The sequence below is a fragment of the Ranitomeya variabilis genome, chromosome 4, assembly GCF_051348905.1.
Source record: "Ranitomeya variabilis isolate aRanVar5 chromosome 4, aRanVar5.hap1, whole genome shotgun sequence".
NCBI lineage: Eukaryota > Metazoa > Chordata > Amphibia > Anura > Dendrobatidae > Ranitomeya > Ranitomeya variabilis.
This window is the reverse complement of record NC_135235.1, coordinates 693,031,592-693,052,261: the sequence shown is the minus strand read 5'-3', so window position 1 is coordinate 693,052,261 and position 20,670 is coordinate 693,031,592. Positions and strand designations below refer to the sequence as shown.

General features: G+C 44.6%; 2 protein-coding genes across 2 annotated transcripts in view; one reads left to right on the top strand and one right to left on the bottom strand.

Annotated features, from left to right (window-relative positions):
- Nucleotides 1-20,670, top strand: part of LOC143767646 (uncharacterized) — a 383,745-nt gene that overhangs the window by 145,138 nt on the left and 217,937 nt on the right. The gene's annotated exons all lie outside the window — the stretch shown is intronic.
- The window catches only part of LOC143767687 (uncharacterized), a 30,976-nt gene continuing 11,482 nt past the window's right edge, over nucleotides 1,177-20,670 (bottom strand). Inside the window, exon 7 of the mRNA XM_077256172.1 lies at nucleotides 1,177-4,220. Coding sequence (XP_077112287.1) covers nucleotides 3,094-4,220 — 1,127 coding nt within the window. The 3' untranslated portion in view covers nucleotides 1,177-3,093. The remainder of the gene's footprint in view (nucleotides 4,221-20,670) is intronic.

Here is a 20,670-nt window from a genome sequence, read left to right as displayed (position 1 = left end):
CTTTTAGTCTACAATGTAATATTTATTCATGTGTGGATTGTAAACCCGTTCTATATATTGTTTTGTATATGGGTTTATTGTGAAATGCTATTTACCACTCAGTGGAAACCTTACACCAGAGCTTGTTAAAGGGAACCTGTCACCCCCAAAATCGTATATGAGCTGCGGCCACCGGCATCAGGGGCTTATCTACAGCATTCTGTAATGCTGTAGATAAGCCCCCGATGTAACCTGAAAGATGAGAAATAAAGGTTATATTATACTCACCCAGGGGCGGTCCCGCTGCAGTCCGGTTCTGATGGGCGTTGAGGTCCAGTCCGGCGCCTCCTATCTTCATGCGATGACATCCTCTTCTTGCCGCAGCTCTGGCGCAGGAGTACTTTGTCTGCCCTGTTGAGGGCAGAGCAAAGTACTGCAGTGCGCAGGAGCTGGGCCTCTCTGACCTTTCCTGGCACCTGCGCACTGCAGTACTTTGCTCTGCCCTCAACAGGGCAGACAAAATACACCTGCGCCGGAGCCACGGCAGGAAGGCAAGAAGAGGACGTCATCGTATGAAGATAGGAGGTTCCGGACCCGGACCGCGATGCCCATCGGACCCGGAACGCAGCGGGACTGCCTCTGGGTGAGAATAATATATTTCTCATCTTTCAGGATACATTGGGGGCTTATCTACATTACAGAATGCTGTATATAAGCACCCGATGCCGGTGGCCGCAGCTCAAGAACGATTTTGGGGGTGACAGATTCCCTTTAATGATATAGGATGATATGGTGTATAATTGTAATACTTTTTTCATATGGGCTTTCCACTTAAAATTATATATATATGTAAAAGGGTTTTACTAAACTATACTATAGATTCAACTAAGTTTTATATACCGTGTATATACTCAATAGTATAAGCAGAGATTTTCAGCCCCTTTTCTTAGGCTAAAAGTGGCCCTCTCGGCTTATACTCGAGTCATTGTCCCAGAGGGGCAGCGGGAGAGGGAGAGCTGCTGCTGTCACAATATACTCACCTGCTCCGGCGCGGTCCTTGCTTCTCAGATGATCTCTGATCCCGGAAGCTTGTTCCTGTGTACAGAGGTCACATGGTACCGTTCATTAAAGTAATTAATATGGAGCACATATTCATTACTTTAATGAGCGGTACCATGTGACCGCTGAATACAGGAACAAGCTGCCGGCGCCAGAGACCATCGCATCTGAGAAGCAGGGACTGCGCCAGGAGGGGGCGAGTATGACGGGGGAGGGTGAGCCATGCAATATTCACCTGTCCCCGTTCCACCGCCGGGCTCTGTCTTCCACGTCCTCTGGCTGTGATGTTCAGGTCAGAGGGCACGATTACGGGTTAGTGCGTGCCCTCTGCCTGAACAGTCACTGCAGAGAGCCGGAAGACATACGTTGTGGTGGAACGGGGACAGGTGATTATCGCAGGTGTCGTGGGCCTGAGCGATAAGAGGTGAGTATGTCTTTTTTTTTTTTCTTTTTTAATCGCAGCAACAGTAGCATATGGGGCATAATATGCTATGAAGCATCTTATGGGGCCATCAACCTTTGTGCAGCATTATATGGGGCATAATATGCTATGAAGCATCTTATGGGGCAATCAACTTTTGCGCAACATTATATGGAGCATAATCTATGGAGCATCTTATGGGGCCATCAACCTTTTTGCAGCATTATATGGGGCATAATCTATGGACCATCTTATGGGGCCATCATCCTTTGTGCGCCATTATATTGGGCATAATCTATGGAGCATCTTATGGGGCCATCAACCTTTCTGCAGCATTATATGGGGCATAATCTATGCAGCATCTTATGGGGCCATCAACCTTTGTGCAGCATTATATGGGGCATAATATTGGGCAATCAACTTTTTATGCAGCATTATATGGGGCATAATATTCTATGGAGCATCTTATGGGGCCATCAACCTTTTATGCAGCATTAGATGGGGCATAATATTCTATTGAGAATCTTATGGGGCCATCATTAACTTTTTATGCAGCTATATGGGGCATATTTTAATATGGAGCATCTTATGGGGCCCATCATGAACGTTATGGAGCATTATATGGGGCGTATTTTGTATGGAGCATCTTATGGGGCTCATCATGAACTGTATTATATGGGGCATTATATTGGTCTCCTGATTCAATATGGATATTCAAAAACACTTAACCTACTGATGTCTCAATCAATTTCACTTTTATTCGTATCTATTTTTATTTTTGAAATTTACTAGTAGCAGCTGCATTTCCCACTCTACGCTTATACTCGAGTCAATACGTTTTCCCAGTTTTTCGTGGCAAAATTAGGGGTCTCGGCTGATACTCGGGTCGGCTTATACTCGAGTATATACAGTACTTTCCCAATGATTTTTCTCTGCATAATCTCTTCTTTTTACATGTTTTTATGTTTTCTTGAAATAAAGATATTGTATTTCACACTGAAATTTTGTTTATGAGAGTAGGCTATGTTGCTGATTTCTACTCCTGAATATAGAGAAGACCTCGTTTGGGCTTTTTATATATAGTTAAACAAAGGAACTACATATTGAGGCAAAACGTGTATACATTCTAACCTCATACTGCTGGGAAAGACCATAAAGAAAGTGATAATACAACATGACAATATTTAGGAGTATTTTACCAAACTCCATTACAATCCATAAATCCCCAGGACCCATTTAACTAATGTCGTTACTCACATAACTCTAAACATATTGACTACTGTATTGTCCTTGTCACAGACACTACTTACTACTATAAGACACCACTTATTCACTCTCACAATGCCCTGCAGCTATTCCTATTAATGTTTGTGTATGCTAACCATACCTGCTAATGGCTCTGATGTCATTTTATGTCTCCATTCTGGATAGAACTCCCATAAAGGCATCTCATTAGCTGCAAAGTTAGTTAGCGAATGTTTTTCCAAGGTGGCAGCTGAGTCTGACATGGCTGTTCAACATATTTAGTACTGATCATTGCTGTACATTGAATGTTTTATTTTAACATGGCCAAACATGAGGAATGACAAGTCGATGTCCTTGTAGTGGTCAACCCCTTTAAGAAGACACAATTTTCAGTTAAAATATTTCCCACATTCTGAACATGAAAAAGTTTTCTCCCCTGTGCAACTTCTTTGGTGACTAAGAAGAGATGTTTTCTGCACAAAACATTTTCCACATTCTGAACAGGAAAAAGGCCTCTCCCCTGTGTGAATTCTCTGGTGTCTAACCAAATCACTTTTCTGTTTAAAACATTTCCCACATTCTGAACAGCAAAACGGCTTCTCCCCTGTATGAGTTCTATGGTGATTAACCAAATATGATTTCTGGTTAAAACATTTCCCACATTCTGAACATGAATAAGGCTTCTCTCCTGTGTGAAGTCTCTTGTGCTTAACCAAATATGATTTATCTGTAAAACATTTCCCACATTCTGAACAAGAAAAAGGCTTCTCCCCTCTGTGAGTTCTTTGGTGATTAACCAAATTTAATTTCCGGGTAAAACATTTCCCACATTCTGAACAGGAAAAAGGTTTCTCCCCTGTGTGAGTTCTTTGGTGATTAACCAAATCTGATTTCTGGTTAAAACATTTCCCACATTCTGAACAGGAAAAAGGTTTCCCCTCTGCATGAGTTCTATGGTGATTAACCAAATCTGATTTCCGTTTAAAACATTTCCCACATTCTGAACAGGAAAAAGGTTTCTCCCCTTTGTGAGTTCTTTGGTGCGTAACCAAATTTGATTTCTGGTTAAAACATTTCCCACATTCTGAACAGGAAAAAGGTTTCTCCCCTGTATGAGTTATATGGTGCTTAACAAAATCTGATTTGTGGTTAAAACATTTCCCACATTCTGAACATGAAAATCTATTCTCTGCTGTGTGAATTTTTTCATGTTTAAGAAAAGTCTTTTCGAGAAAACTATTTCCATATTCTGAATATGAAAATGGCTTCTTTCCTTTAGAATCAATTAGTTTTTTAATGCTTATATTATTACTTTGATCTTCCTCAGTAGTTGGTAATGAACCAGAAGACAGAACCTGTTTCAAACCATCAGATGACATATCATTGCTGTGAAGAGATGATTGTATATCTGAAGTAATGGCATTCACTTCAATTATATCCTGTGTGATCTCAAGATCATCTGATTTAAACATTGAAGAGGTCAGCTGTCCCTCTGATCTCCTGGTACAGTCATCTGCTAAAAAGAAAACAAATTATGAATTTTGAATAAAATAACCTCAAATTTTATACTTTTGAACATTTCTACTTAAGCAGTCAGTAAAAATTACAAGTTATGTAAAAATATTGAATTATTCACCAAGACAATGACAGTTCACAGTCTAATCGAAAGCCTCACAGCATGAACCAGTGGATCGTGGTGTTCAATGGATTGTTCATTCTGCCTCCCAAATATGGAATAAAAAGCCACCAAACAATGTTATGTAGGCAAAAATTATACCAACAAAACTTCTACTCATCTCATGAAATACAAGACACCACTAAGGTCCATCATCTGTCAGTGGAAAAACAAAGGTTTCCACATTATTAGTGGCTCAAAAGCTCTTAAAAAGCAACATGGCTTCCATAAACCTATCAAGCAATATCCGCTCTCCCAAAGTCAAATTTCTACTCGCTTCTGAGCCTTGCAGTGTGCCCAAACCACATTTAGCATCAATATATTTGGCATTACTATAGTGAGATGAACCCACTTAAGTTCGGTGTGTGTGTGTGTCTCCAGAAGCACAATCTGGGAACTATGTGTTGGATAATAAAATAGTAGCAATGTGCAATTTTCACGTTGCAACATCCAGTGCAAACTAATTTCTGTAAAGAGGCTGTGGAGTCAAAATAGTCACTACTCCCATAGAATAATCCACTGTGAGTTATAAATTCCAAAATGGATGTCACGGGTAGACTAGGTGAGCGAGAGCTAATAACCCGGGCCCCTGCAATTTCCCTCAGACTAGGGAAATCCTGACTGACCCTCTACCTGGAGTTTACACTGATGGTGTGCATGTCCAGGCCTCGAACCTCACCCTGTCTTCTGTTTCAACCCTAGGCTGAAACCTGCGCCCACCACCCAGTGAAGAGGTAATACACCAATACCCACAGTTAGCACAGACAAGGATAAAGGAAAATATACACCACGCCGCAGTCACTCAGGAATACACTATAAATGTGCAGGGCAAAATAAATACAAATATAGGAAGGAGTAAATAAGACAAAGGAAAATACACCACCAACAATGAGGCTATGTGCACACGTTCAGGAATTCTTGCAGAAAATTCCTGAGGAAAACCTGAAATTTTCTGCAAGAAATCTGCTAGAAACCCGCATGCGTTTTTTGCGCGTTTTTACCGCGTTTGTGACGCGTTTTTGATGCGTTTTTTTCCGGACATATCCCAATGCATTTTAAGTGGGAAATCCGCAAAAAAACCGCAAAATTAATGAACATGCTGCGTTTTTTACCGCGATGCGTTTTTACCGCGGAAAAAAACGCATCATGTGTACAAAAAGTGCTGAATTCATTAAAAATGATAGGATGCATAATATAAGCAGATTATTTGCGGTTTTATAGCGTTTTTATAGGGAAAAAACGCGAAAAAAACGCGAATAATCTGCAACGTGTGAACACAGCCTGAATCTCCAACAACCAGCTCTCCACTCCAGACCGAGATAACAACGCACAAGACAGTAGCTATAACCGGCGACGCCCAATGATCAGGAGAACTATTTAAAGGCAATGGGCATGGCCCAGCTTCCAATCCGAGGATCAGGTAAATTAACCCCGGAACAGCTAGATAAAATCTAGCCGACACCAATGAGCACATAGTGGTCAAAAGCGGAATTACCGCTATCTGTCGAACGACCTGGTCTGAACAGCGTCCGACATGACAGTACCCCGCCTTCTACGAGGGACCCCAGGGCCCTCACGGCTTATAGGACCCGGCTTGTCTGGATGGCGACGATGAAAAAACCTGACCAGCCGATCCGCATGAATGTCCGAGGCTGGTACCCAGGACCTCTCCTCAGGCCCATAACCACGCCAGTGAACCAAGTACTGTAAAGTGCGGAGCACTACATGAGAGTCAAAAACATTGGAGACTTCAAATTCCAAATTACCATCCACCAAGACTGGAGGTGGCATAGGCGCTGCGTCCACAGAACCCACCACCTTCTTTAGAAGAGACCTGTGGAACACGTTGTGTATCTTATACACCGTAGGGAGCTCCAATCGGTACGCTACTGGGTTAATGACGGCGGTGACCTTAAATGGACCAATAAACCGTGGACCCAATTTAAGGGATGGTATTTTGAGTCTTATGTTTTTTGTGGATAACCACACCCAGTCATCCACACTCAGGTCCGGACCTGGCACACGCCTACTGTCAGCCACACGTTTGTACCTAGCACCCACACTCAACAGGCGCTGTTTAACTCTCCTCCAGACTGATGGCAATTGTGCTCCTAACTGGTCCTCCTCCGGAACGCAGGAAGAGCCCCTCTGACTCAAAGTACAAAATTGAGGATGTAGCCCGTAAACACAAAAAAACGGAGACTCCCCAGATGACTCCTGGTGGTGATTATTGATGGCAAACTCAGCCAAAGGAAGGAACGTAGACCACTCCTCCTGGTTATCAGAGACAAAGCAGAGTAAATACTGTTCCAAATTTTGGTTCATACGCTCAGTCTGACCATTTGACTGAGGATGAAACGCCGAAGAATGAGACAACTTGATCCCCAGCCATGAGCAAAATGCTTTCCAAAATTTTGCCACAAACTGAGACCCCCTATCAGACACGATGTCAGACGGAAACCCATGAAGTCTGACCACCTCCTGTACAAATACCTGAGACAGAGTCTTAGCGTTAGGCAACGAAGGCAAAGACACAAAGTGCGACATTTTTGAAAACCGATCAACTATCACCAAGATGACCGTGTTCCCAGCTGAGGAGGGCAAATCAGTGATGAAATCCATGGAGATTTCCGTCCATGGCTTACTAGGTACCTCAAGAGGAAGTAGTGTGCCAACAGGACGGGAGCGGGGCGTCTTAGCCCTAGCGCACGTGGTACAAGCTGACACATATGAGACCACGTCCTGTCGGATCTTGGGCCACCAAAACCGACGTGACACCAACTCCAAGGTACCTCTAACCCCTGGGTGGCCAGCCAGGACAGCATCATGATGCTCCGCCAAAACCTTTAAGCGGAGATGAAGCGGTACAAAAGATTTGTTGATGGGAAGCTCAGATGGTACCTGCTCCTGAGCCTCGGCAATCTCAGCCTCAGCCTCGGTAGTGAGAGCCAAAACCACAACACCCTTTTGGAGGATGGGTACTGGATCCCCCGAGGTTCTCCCCCTGGAAAACACCTGGACAGAGCATCCGCCTTAGTGTTTTTAGACCCCGGTCTGTAAGTGACAACAAAATTGAACCGCGTGAAAAACAATGGCCAGTGAGCCTGCCTGGGGGACAGACGCTTGGCTGACTCCAAATACAGCAGATTCTTATGATCGGTAATAACAGTAACCTGATGTACCTACCCCTCCAAGAAGTGTTGCCATTCCTCAAAGGCCAACTTAATAGCCAACAACTCCCTATTGCCGATATCGTAGTTACATTCGGCGGACGACAGTTTCTTGGAAAAATAGGCGCACGGAAAAAAACACTCAAAGATGAGCCTTGAGATAGTACCGCCCCCACACCAACCTCAGACGCATCGACTTCCACAACAAAGGGTTTTGATACGTCTGGCTGCACAAGAATGGGGGCTGAAACAAAACTGTTCTTAAAGGGCCACTGTCACCCCCCTCCAGCCGTTATAAACTAAAAGAGCCACCTTGTGCAGCAGTAATGCTGCAGTCTAACAAGGTGACTCTTTTAGTTTTTGCTTCTGTTATTCCCTCAATATAGCGTTTTATAATTTTCCCCAAATACCTATCTTTGTACTTGGAGGCAGGTCCGAAGCCTCCTCTGTGAAGCGCCCAACTGCCGTCACTCATCTCTTCTGGGGCGCTGGTCGCTGCCCCCTGTGCGCTGTTCTTCTTAAATCCGGCGCCTGCGCTGTGCGTGCCTGCCTGGGGCAGGCGCAGTGTTCATTGGCCATCATAGCTCAGATGCCGGGTGCCTGACTGCGCCTGTGCGGGCAGTGCGGCCACGCTGTTACTGAATCCCCGCCCCGCACTGTGTTATGCATTATGCACAGTACGGGCTGGGATTCCTGGGCAGATTCCTGCACAGACCGACGCTGGAAGGCGGGGAACCAGGGGGAGCGTCTGACAAGCGCAGTGCGCATGCCCAGGAATCCCAGCCCCGCACTGTGCATAATGCATAACACAGTGCGGGGCAGGGATTCAGTAACAGGATGGCCGCACTGCCCGCACAGGCGCAGTCAGGCACCCGGCATCTGAGCTATGACGGCCAATGAACACTGCGCCTGCCCCAGGCAGGCACGCACAGCGCAAGCGCCGGATTTAAGAAGAACAGCGTGCAGGGGGCGGCGACCATCGCCCCAGAAGAGATGAGTGACGGCAGTTGGGGGCTTCACAGAGGAGGCTTCGGACCTGCCTCCAGGTACAAAGACAGGTATTTAGGGAAAATTATAAATACCTTTATTGAGGGAATAACAGAAGCAAAAACTAAAAGAGCCACCTTGTTAGAATGCAGCATTACTGCTGCACAAGGTGGCTCTTTTAGTTTATAACAGCTGGAGGGGGTGACAGTGGCCCTTTAAGAAATTCAAATGCGCGCACAGCAGCCTCAGGCCAAATGGAGAAATTGGTACCCTTTTTAGTCATGTCAGTTAGCGGTTTAGCAATGATGGAAAAATCCTTGATAAATTTCCTATAGTAGTTAGAAAACCCAAGGAACCGCTGAAGTGCTTTCAGGTTATCAGGACGTTCCCAATGCAGCACCGCTTGCACCTTAGCGACGTCCATTTTAAAACCAGAAGCAGACACAATATAACCCAAGAAAGGCAACTCCTGAACAAAAAAGCCGGATTACTCACCGGTAATGCTCTTTTAGTGAGTCCACGACAGCACCCTACTGGAGAGAGGGATCCGCCCTGCAGGAACAGGAAACCTATTGAGAAACAAAAGGGGGGCGGTCCGCCTTTCCTCCTCAGTTTTGATTTCAGAGTACCCGGAGGACCGCCAGTATTAGGCAAATATCATTTATTTCATTGTTTAAACTTATTTGCTTATGATTAAAAGGATTTTACTCAAATAATATGTATTATATTAATCTAGGGAGGGATGTAAGAGGGTGCTGTCGTGGACTCACTAAAAGAGCATTACCGGTGAGTAATCCGGCTTTTTACTCTTCGCCACGACAGCACCCTACTGGAGATCTTTCAGAGACCATCACCTAGGGAGGGGACCACCGTGCTGAGGACAGTCCTGCCAAAGTCTAGGTCAGAAGTTGACGATAGGTCTAGCCTATAGTGGTTATAGAATGTAGAAGGATTTGACCAAGTTGCCGCCTTACATATAGTTTCAATCGGGACGTCTCCCCTCTCTGCCCAGGAGGATGCCATCGCTCTGGTAGAGTGTGCCGTTATGCCTTCCGGAGGGTTTTCTTTCCTCGCGGAGTAAGCCAGTTTGATAGACTCTCTGATCCACCGGGATAAGGTGCTTTTTGTTACTCCATGACCCTTCTTGACACCCTGGAAGGAAATAAACAGAGCCCTACTCTGTCGCCAGCTGCTGGTCTTTTCAATGTATTTTAACACTACTCTTTTAACGTCTAGAGTATGATATTTTTGTTCTTCAGGAGTGGATGGATTACTGAAGAAAGTGGGCAAGATTATTTCTTGTGACCTGTGGAATTTTTTCGCTACTTTGGGCAGGTAGGAAGGGTCTGGTTTAAGAATTAACTTATCCTGAAAGGTTAACAAAAAAGGTGGATCTATAGAGAGTGCTTGGATGTCACTGATTCTCCTAGCTGAAGTCAGTGCTACCAAGAGGGCCGTTTTTAGTGATAGACATTTAATTGGTATTGAGTCTATTGGCTCGAATGGAGAGTCTGTTAGGGCTTGTAAGACTAAATTTAAATCCCAGGGTGGAATCCTAGGTATGTTAACTGGATTCATTCTTTCGCAGGCCGTAATAAATCTGGATACCCATCTATCCCCCGCGATGTTATGGCCATAGAGGGCTCCTAGTGCTGAAACATGAACCTTTAAGGTGTTTACAGTTAGACCTAGTTCTCTCCCTTTTTGAAGAAACTCCAAGATAGAATGTATCGGAATCTCTGATGTGTTGGTAGATGTATGGAATTGAAAAAATGTTTTCCATACTCTTGTATAGATTTTTGTGGTGGAGGGTTTTCTACTATGGAGAAGCGTATCAATTAAACCCCCCGAGAATCCTCTCGATCTTAGCATCTGCCTCTCAAGTTCCAGGCCGTCAGGTGGAGATTGTCCACCTGAGGGTGGAAAAACGGACCCTGGAAGAGAAGGTTGGGCGTTGAGGGGAGGACCCAAGGATCTGAGACCGACATGGTCTGTAGCCATGAGAACCATGGTCTCTTGGGCCAGAATGGAGCTATCAGTACAACTCTCGCCCCTTCTCTGATTTTGCGTATAACTTGAGGTAGCAATATGATCGGAGGAAACGCGTACGCCAGACTGAACTGCCAAGGGGCTTGGAGAGCGTCCAGAATGTCCGGATGATCCGCTGGAGATAGAGAAGCAAATCTCCGGACTTTTCTGTTTTTCCTTGTGGCGAAGAGATCTATCTGAGGACGGCCCCAAAGAGATATTATGTCCAGAAATATTTGCTGGTTTAGACACCACTCTCCTTGTCTCAGGGTGTGTCGGCTTAAAAAGTCCGCCTGCTGATTGTTTGCTCCTCTTATGTGCAGTGCAGTAAGGGATGTTAGGTGACTTTCTGCTAGATTTAAGATTTCTGTAGCAGAAGACATCAGAGTCTCTGATCGCGTACCTCCTTGCCGATTTAGATACGCCACTGTGGTGGTGTTGTCGGATAGGACTCTGACGTCTTTCCCCCGAAGCTGTGGGAGGAAATGATATAAGGCGTATTTTACAGGATTCAGTTCTTTAAAGTTAGAGGAGCTGCCGCTTTCCTCCATGCTCCATGACCCCTGGCAATAATCATTTCCCATATGAGCGCCCAATCCATGAGGACTGGCGTCAGTGGTTATGGTATGAGATGGCGTTATTGCCCATGGAACCCCACTCATCAAATGGTTTGAGTCTAGCCACCATTCTAAGGAAGTTAAAACCTCCTGAGATAAGGTTATTTTTGCATTTAGGCGCCCAAATAACCGTCTATCCTCTTGTAAAACTTGATGTTGTAGTGTTCGAGTATGGTGTTGAGCCCATCTCACTGCTGGTATACAAGAGATAAGAGACCCTAATAACGACATAGCTTGTCTTAGGGATATACGCGGATTATTTATTGCAGCTAGGACTTTGTGTCTGATCAGTAGAACCTTTACCTGCGGCAGAAGACACTTTTGAGATATGGAGTCTAACTGGAACCCCAAGAACGCCTGACGGGAAAGCGGAGTGAGTCTGGATTTGTCGGTATTGATTATCCAGCCCAGGTCCTGTAGAGAGGAAATTGCGTGAGCTAAACGATCAGTACATTGAGTAACTGAATTTCCTATTACCAGAAAGTCATCCAGATAGGGCACAATCAAAGTCTCCTTCTGGCGTAGGTATGCCATCACCTCTAGCATTATCTTGGTGAAGATCCTCGGCGCTGTTGAGAGGCCGAAGGGTAAGGCCGCATACTGGAAGTGACGAACCTCGTTGTTGATTTTTACCGCCACTCTGAGGAATTTTTGGTATCTGTCATGAATGGGGAGATGATAGTAAGCATCCTTTAGATCAATGCCCCCCATCATACAGTTTGGGAATAGGAGCTTTATGGTGGACCTAATGGATTCCATTTTAAATGTATAGTTTTCAATGAATGAATTGAGTTTTCTAAGGTTTATGATTGTCCTGAAAGAACCGTCGGGCTTAGAAATTAGGAATAGGGGAGAGTAGAATCCCCTACCCTCCTGTCCCACCGGCACTTGGACTAGGACCCGTTTTGATATTAGGGTTTGAATTTCAAGCTCTAGAGCCTGTTGCTGTATAGGCGAGCTGAGAGATGTTATAATATAAGACTCATGGGGAACACAAGAGAATTTTAATTTAATTCCATCTCGGATGATATTTAAAACCCACGAGCTAGATGTTATTTTCTCCCATTGAGTGGTAAAAAACTTAAGTCTGCCCCCAACTGGTATATCCTCAGTATTTGTTGTCTTTTGGGGGGTTGGGTCTTCTAAACATGGTACCTCTCTGCTTGTCGTCTTTAGGGGTCCATGTTGTAGACCTATCTGTTTGTCTCCTCTTGCCAAACGGCCTCCTCTTAAAGGCTCTCCTGTAAAAGGGAATAGAGGATTCAGGAAAAGCTTTCTTCCTGTCCTTTGCTTTCTTGAGTATCTCGTCTAAGGTTTTACCAAAGAGGTACTCACCCTCACATGGGATTGCGCATATTTTGGATTTAGATTGCGCGTCCCCTTTCCAACTCTTCATCCATAGAGCTCTTCTTGCGTTATTCACAAGGCCCGCAGATCTTGCTGCTAAACGGAGTGAGTCGGCGGAGGCGTCTGCCATAAAGGCTGCTGCTCCTCGTATTAAAGGAATGGCTGCTCGTAGTTTCTCTCTCGAGCTTTTGTTTTCAATTTGCTGGTCTAATTGATCAATCCAGATGATCACTGACCGGGCCGCGCAAGTGCTGGCTAGAAACTATAGCCATACTGGAAGAACTAAGCAATGAGACTCCAACATCCACTGAGTAAATTTATGGCATTTAAACCTAAAAAGTTCCCATCACTTAGTCTCTATCCTGACATTGACTTATTTGTCCGTTTGGTTGCTGATGAATTTCGTCGTATCCCTACTGGGATACAACATGACAATTTGACGAGAAAACAGAGGATGGCCCTTAAGGAATTGAGATCTCTTGATAATATTGTAATCAAACCCTCTGATAAAGGGGGAAACATTGTCTTGTGGCCTTCCCCGATGTATGAAAGAGAAGCATATAGGCAATTGAGGGATTCAAACTGCTATAAACGTCTCACTTTTAATCCCACGACCATTTACCAAAATCAATTGAGAGATTTGGTGGAACAAGCATTCTACAACGGCACCATATCAAAAGAAATTATGGATGGCTTGGTTCCGGAGACACCACGGACACCGTGTTTATACTTACTCCCTAAAGTGCATAAGTCCACCACTAACCCCCCTGGACGTCCCATTGTATCAGGGGGGGGTGGACTTTGTGAACAGATTAATAAATTCCTTGACTTCCATTTAAAACCTATGGTTGAATGCCTTCCATCTTATATTCAAGATACGGGTGACGTACTCCGTAAACTGATGGACATCCCTCTTGAAACCGATATGTGGTTGGTAACCCTAGACGTTGAGTCTTTGTACACGTCTATCCGCCACAATGATGGTATTGAGGCAGTTAGAAGTTTCCTCCATATGTCCAGTTGTGATAATGACCTAATTGAGTTTCTCATCACATTACTGGAATATGCACTCACTCACAACTTCTTCATATTCAAGGAAATTCTGTACCTCCAATTACAGGGGACTGCTATGGGGGCTGCATTTGCGCCCTCATATGCAAATTTGTTTATGGGGTCATGGGAGCGTGATATCTTCCTAACTAACACTATCCCTTCGATTGAGAAAGTTTGTACCTGGGTACGATTTATAGATGACATTTTTGTCATCTGGCAGGGTTCTGAGGAGGATTTAATTTCTTTCATCCAAATTCTGAATGATAATTCACTAAATATCAAGTTGACCCATAAGTATAGTCAGTCAGCTATTGAATTTTTGGATACAAAAATCTTCAAAGGTGAGGACGGCTTCCTACATACTGAGGTCTTCAGGAAGGAAACATCCGTTAATTCGGTTTTGCACGCCACTTCTTCACACCCTAGACCACTCAAGGATAGTATCCCTTATGGGCAGTTCCTAAGAACCAGGAGAATTTGTTCTACTGAATCCTCATTTCAAACTCAATCGTCTGAGCTGGCGCAACGGTTCGTGGAAAGAGGATACTCAAATCGGGTGATTAAACAGGGTTGGTCTAGAGCAGATAAGAAATCTAGGCAGGAGTTGTTGAAATTAAAACCAAAAAATGCATCTAACACGCAAGCTACGGTGAGATTTATATCGGACTATAATGAAAAATGGAAACCAATGAGACAAGCCTTGTCTAAGTTCTGGCCTATTATCACAAATGACCCCCTCTTGGCACAAAATATCTCTGTGACTCCTACAATTACATACAGGAGGTCTCGGAACCTCAAAGACATACTGGTTCATAGCCAATATAAGGGGACCACCAATCGCAATGCTTTTAGCACCAGAGGACCCAAATGGGGTTTTTTCCCCTGCAAAAAGTGTCTGGCCTGTCGCAACATGGACAGGGCCCAGGAATTTAAGGACATATATGGCAAGAGTTTTCGTATCACCCACAACATTACGTGTGGCACGGACTGTGTGATCTATTATGCCACATGTCCGTGCCACTTGATTTATGTGGGTATGACGTCCAGACAACTCAGGATACGGACTCGTGAACATGTTCGGGACATAGCCAGTGCCTGTGGGATTACTGACCTGACACTTTTAAAACCTATACCGCGGCATTTCAAACTAGCCCACAACTGTGATCCGAATGGATTGAGGGTAATTGGTATTGATAGAATTCTGGTGGACTCGAGAGGTGGCAATACTAAAACCAGACTGGCCCAACTTGAGACAAAATGGATCTCAAAAATTGGCTCACTCCAACCTAAGGGCTTAAACGAAGTTATGAGCTTTGCTCCTTTTCTTTAAAAATTGTTATTTGGGTTATGTTGCTGTGTTCCTTTTTTGTTTTTAATTTTTAATGATTCGGCTGTTTGTGTGTGCATCCACACACCCCTTATCTAATTATATGTATTTTTATGCTTTTTAACCGCTTTTTTGTATTTATGAGTATTAATTGTTTGTGTTATCTCCCTCTTAGTGGTTTACGTCCTTTGCATGAGAACATGATCTGATCAGCTGCTGTCTACCTACATCCTTCATACAATATTATCTAATTGGATTTCATTTATTTATATATGAAATGACTATTAATTTCACTGTTATTATCTCTGTATATCCATTTATTACTGTATAGTCGTATAGTTGTTTGTATGTATATTTATGATAATTGTTGGTATGTTCACGTGTCCAGTCACTTCTCTTTTTTATTATATGTATTTTCTATATGTACTTATTCGCTTTTTTTATTTATGTAAAATTTTTTATACTTAGTGGCACTTTTATACATCTTTTATCAGCTTTAATGTTATACTTGCACTTTTATTCATGAATTACAAATATGCACCTACTATGTACTTTGCACTTTGTACACTTTAATCTTTGACTGTATATGTCATTTTTATGACATGAGTCTTTACATGTCTATTCACATCTCTTTTACTACATATTTACTATTCTCCTATTTATTTAGTAACACTTACACTCTTACTGGATTCATTGCCATACCCACTTATTCATGGATTGTGCACATATTCCCCTCACCTACTATGTCTCTCCCCTTCGGCTGTACACGGTACCAGATTTGTTCTCTGCGTTTAGGATTCTCCTTACACTGCTTCCTTGCTACAGCGCAGTGCGCTTGCGCCCGTCGGCCATCTTGGGTTGCCGTGGTAACGTGTCCCTCAGCGTCGTCTTGTCCCTCACTCCTCTGACGCGTCGGAGGTGGGCGGGACTGGATGACGTGGGACGCCGGACCCACCGCTTCCTGTCTTGTGTCTGATGGACGCTAAGCGCCGAGATAACCGCTGCACATAAAAGGCCTGCACCATGCCCCCTGTATTACCACTACCCCCAGGAAGAAGCTACGTTGCGAAACGCGCGTCGGGGTTCATTCCCACACCGCAGCCCTCTCGCCAGCAGGTAGTTATATGATATTGAGTGCTCTTATTATTTTTCATTGCTCTTGCGTTGTCCCTTTATTATTGTCCACAGGCCTGATGGTCAATCCTGTGCATGCACTGACACTTTATTAATTCACTACTTACCTTACGATTTTGGTCATATATTCTTTCAATACACATATACGTGCAGCATAACATCTATGGGACATACCTATATATTTCTATGAGCCATGATATCTATCTATATAGAATTAATTTCAGCGATATTTGCTAGTACAAATCCTGAGCCTGCTGTTGCATAGAACTTTATCGTATATTTAGTACAAGTTCATTATGTCTATATGTATATGCTTGGTTATTTGACCTTTATGTGGACTGCTGTGGGGCCACTCTGCCTTGTTCCTACACCCTTGTTCCAATATGTGTTTGTCTAAATATTTCTTTTTGCTTTTAATTATCTTTAATAAAACAATTTGAATTTTATACTTCCTTTGCGTGGTACCTCCCTTTTCTTTTGGATATAAGTGCTGGCTACTGCAGGTTTGAATATTCCTGTAGCCGCTTCCCAAGAACGTTTAAGGGATGATTCAGCCTTACGATCCAAAGGATCGACTAGTAGTCCTGCATCCTCCACAGGTAGAGTGGATTGCTTAGAGGTAGAAGCTACAGCAGTGTCGACCTTAGGGACTTTGGTCCATGTAAGAAGCTCCTCGTCACTGAACGGATATTTACGTTTTGACGGTGAGGGTAGAAAGCTTCTCTGATCCTGCTTCTCCCACTCTCTTTTAATTAATGTTTTCACTGCTGGTATAACTGGAAAACATCTCCTCTTTCTGTCTGCCAAACCCGCGAACATTATGTCCTGCGCGGATTGCGCACCCTTAGACTCTTCACACCCCATGGTATTTCGGATTGACTTTACCAAGTTGTCCACACTGTCTAAGGGAAAACATGAGCGTCCCTCGATCTCTGATGAGGATGATGATGCTGAACATGATGACAGGGAGGCGTCTGACAGTATAGGTTGGTCACTGTCGGAGTCTGACACAAGTGTCGGTGTTTTAGACTTAGCACTACGCGGTTTGTCCTGGGTCATATTTTTTAGCTCCTCTCTAATAATGGCCCGTAATGGACACTGCTGCTTCCTGTGTTGTTTCCTTAAAGCAGTCCTTGCAAAGCTTTTTGGGGTATGAGTCAGGAAGGGGCTGGTTACACAAGGCACATTCCCTGTGCTTCGTTTTTTGTCGTTTTTTGCTCTAAGCGTATAAGTAGAGAGAGAAAGGGAAAAGAGAGAGAAATAGGGAGACAGCGTCAGCTTAATAGGCAGAGTTCACAACTCACCCAGTGAAGCAAATAATACCGGATCAGAAGGCCGAGATCCTGTTCTGGAACCGTCACTTTTACGAGCGGTGTCCGAGGATCCTCTGGCGTGATCTTTGGCGGGGGGTACTGGATCTCCAGCTGTGGGGTCCATGGCACCTGGGGATGACATCTCTGCATCGCCGTTCTAATGTTTGTGAGCGATTTAAATAGTGCGCCAAAATTTTTTTTTTGCGCATGCGCAGATCGGCGCCGGCTTCCCCCCGCCTTGGATCCGGCCTGGGCGCCCCGGAAGTCCATGATTCACTTCCGGGGTAGCCTGTATTGCGGTGGTCGGCGCATGTGCGGCCCGGGATTCAGCGCCGGGCCGCAATGGAGGATCACCTTACCCGGCTCCTGGTCATGCTGCCACACCGCACGCTGGGAAGGACGCCGGTCGGCCCTCCCCGGACCCGGCCGTCTGCCCGCTCCATCAGACGAGGAGGGAGCCGTCTAACGGAACTCCCCCGACGCTGCTTCTGAGCCGCAGCCCCTGCCGTTCTCTCGGACACCGCGCAGGCGGCATGCTAGCCCAGGTATGTTTCCCATAACGAAGTCCTGTCGTTCCCGCAGGAACAGGAAACCTAAACTGAGGAGGAAAGGCGGACCGCCCCCCTTTTGTTTCTCAATAGGTTTCCTGTTCCTGCAGGGCGGATCCCTCTCTCCAGTAGGGTGCTGTCATGGCGAAGAGTAAAAATACACATTTCTCAAGTTTAGCATACAGCTTATTCTCTCTGAGAAGCTGTAACACCTGCCTGACATGATCTAAATGAGCATCACGGTCGCAAGAATATATGAGAATGTCATCTAGGTACACGATAACGAATTTCCCCAAAACATGAAAGAACACATCATTGATGAAATGTTGGAACACTGCTGGTGCGTTAGTCAACCCAAATGGCATCACCAAATTTTCAAAATGACCCTCAGGGGTATTAAAAGCCGTCTTCCACTCATCACCTTGACGGACTCTTATGAGGTTGTACGCCCCCCTGAGGTCAAGCTTGGTAAACCACTTAGCACCCGCCACCTGGTTGAACAAATCTGGTATCAGTGGCATAGGGTATGGATCACGAACCGTAATCTGGTTCAACTCCCTGAAGTCCAAACACGGGCGTAATCCGCCATCTTTCTTCTTCACGAAGAAGAACCCTGCTGCCACCGGCGAGGATGACGGCCTGATGTGCCCCTTGCTCAAGCTTTCAGCAATATAATCTTTTAACGCTTGTCTCTCCGGACCGGAGATGTTAAACATCCTTGCTTTAGGCAACTTGGCCCCTGGTTTAAACCTGATAGAACAGTCATAGGGCCGATGTGGTGGCAACTCTGAACAACCCTTCTCAGAGAACACATCCACAAAATCCAGAAGTGACTCCGGAACGCTTGAAGTCACCGCAGCCACACATGTGGCCAGGCAATTCTCCTGGCAGAACTCGCTCCACTGAATTATGTCCTGAGTTTTCCAGTCAATTACCGGGTTGTGCATAGACAACCAAGGAAAACCCAAAACCACCTGAGCAGGAAGATTCCTGAGCACCTTACATGTAACCCGCTCGGAATGTAGAACCCCAATGTGGAGTTTCACCTCAGCCACAAATTCAGTAATCTCCCCCTGAGAGAGAGGAGCAGCATTGATGGTGACCACGCGGATAGGATGAGACAGTTTTTCAATCCTAAAACCTGCTGTGCGCGCAAACTCCTCATCAATAAGATTTGTGGCTGAACCACTATCCACAAAAACAGTAATTGGCAGCTCACTGCCAGCGATATAAACCTTAGCAGGGAGCATGCATTGAGAAACCACCATGGAGGATATACATAAGCTCAGATTGGTCTCCTCCACACCCTCTGAGCTTAGAAGTTTTCCGCCGTTGCGTTTTTCTTAGACAGCAGAGGACAGATGTTAATAAAATGACCAGTTTTACCACAGTAAAAACAGGCTCCCTGCTTCCTGAGCTCAGGGACTCGACGCTTCACATCTGACACCCCTGCGATATGCATAGGCTCCGTGGGCTCACCTGCAGCAACCTCACGTGAACCTAAACCCTCTCCCATAGGCGGTGTCTCATGCTCCCCCTGACGCAAACGGCGATCAATGCGGACAACCAGACTCATAGCGGAATCTAGAGAAGCAGGAGTCTCGTACATCAGAAGGGCTTTTTTAACCCTTCCAGAAACCCCATGAATAAACTGACTCCGCAATGCTGGATCATTCCATTGTGTATCGATCGCCCAGGGACGAAATTCAGAACAGTAATCCTCTGCAACTCGCTCCCCCTGGCGAATAGTGCATATCTTAGATTCTGCTAGAGCCATTCTGTCAGGTTCATTGTAGATTTTTCCAAGAGAGGAAAAAAAACTCTCCACAGAGTCAAATGCAGCAGAATCAGATGACAAAGAAAACACCCATGCTTGGGGATCCCCGCTTAACAATGACAACACCAGGCCCACACGCTGAGCCTCATTACCCGAGGAGATCGGGCGCATACGGAAATATAAACAAAAAAAAACAAAAAAAGCACTTGGCACTCAGAGATTCATTTGCAAAAAAACGTGAGAGTTTTACATACATGTGGGCCTCTCTGGCTTATGTATTGCGCAATCCTGCCTCCAGGTAGTGTATATAAACTTTCTCTGCTGTGGTCTCTAGCTTATGTCACCATTAGACATTATTAGCACTCCTGGTTGGGGATACTATATCATAGTGTAGTATGCGCTATATACATGGTAGTACCTTTATACGGGGTGGGCGTACATATATTGCTGGAGTTCACCCTATCCATTTGACTCTCCTCTGTTCATTCACAATGTCACATTTCTATTGTAGGTATTCACCCTGCACTCTTGCTCCTAGTGCCACCATCAGACACCCTGCAGCACTGCTCTCACAGTATCCTTTTGGGCATTTGCTCAAGTTGTTGTTAATCTCGGCATTAAGGGTGTGCAATTGCTTGTTATCCTTATCCACGTTCACAGCTTCCTATAGCCTAACCTGAGAATTCTACGACTCATGGATCACCAGTCTGGATTTTTTTCCTGACCGTCACGGTTGTTATTGACTGTTTATTTATTTATTTATTCATCATGTGCTGATCTCTTCTGTACAAAACATTCGTTGTAACCAGACTTGTTCTCCTTTTATGTACAAATCTGTTAATCAATTGTATATCAGATGTCTTTTACAATCTTGTAATTGTTGTTTACATATTTTTCAGTTTCATGAGAGATGTTTCTGATGAAGGTCTTATGACCGAAAACGTTTAAACACTCTTGATCTGGTCGCATAAATAAATAAAAAACTCTCAC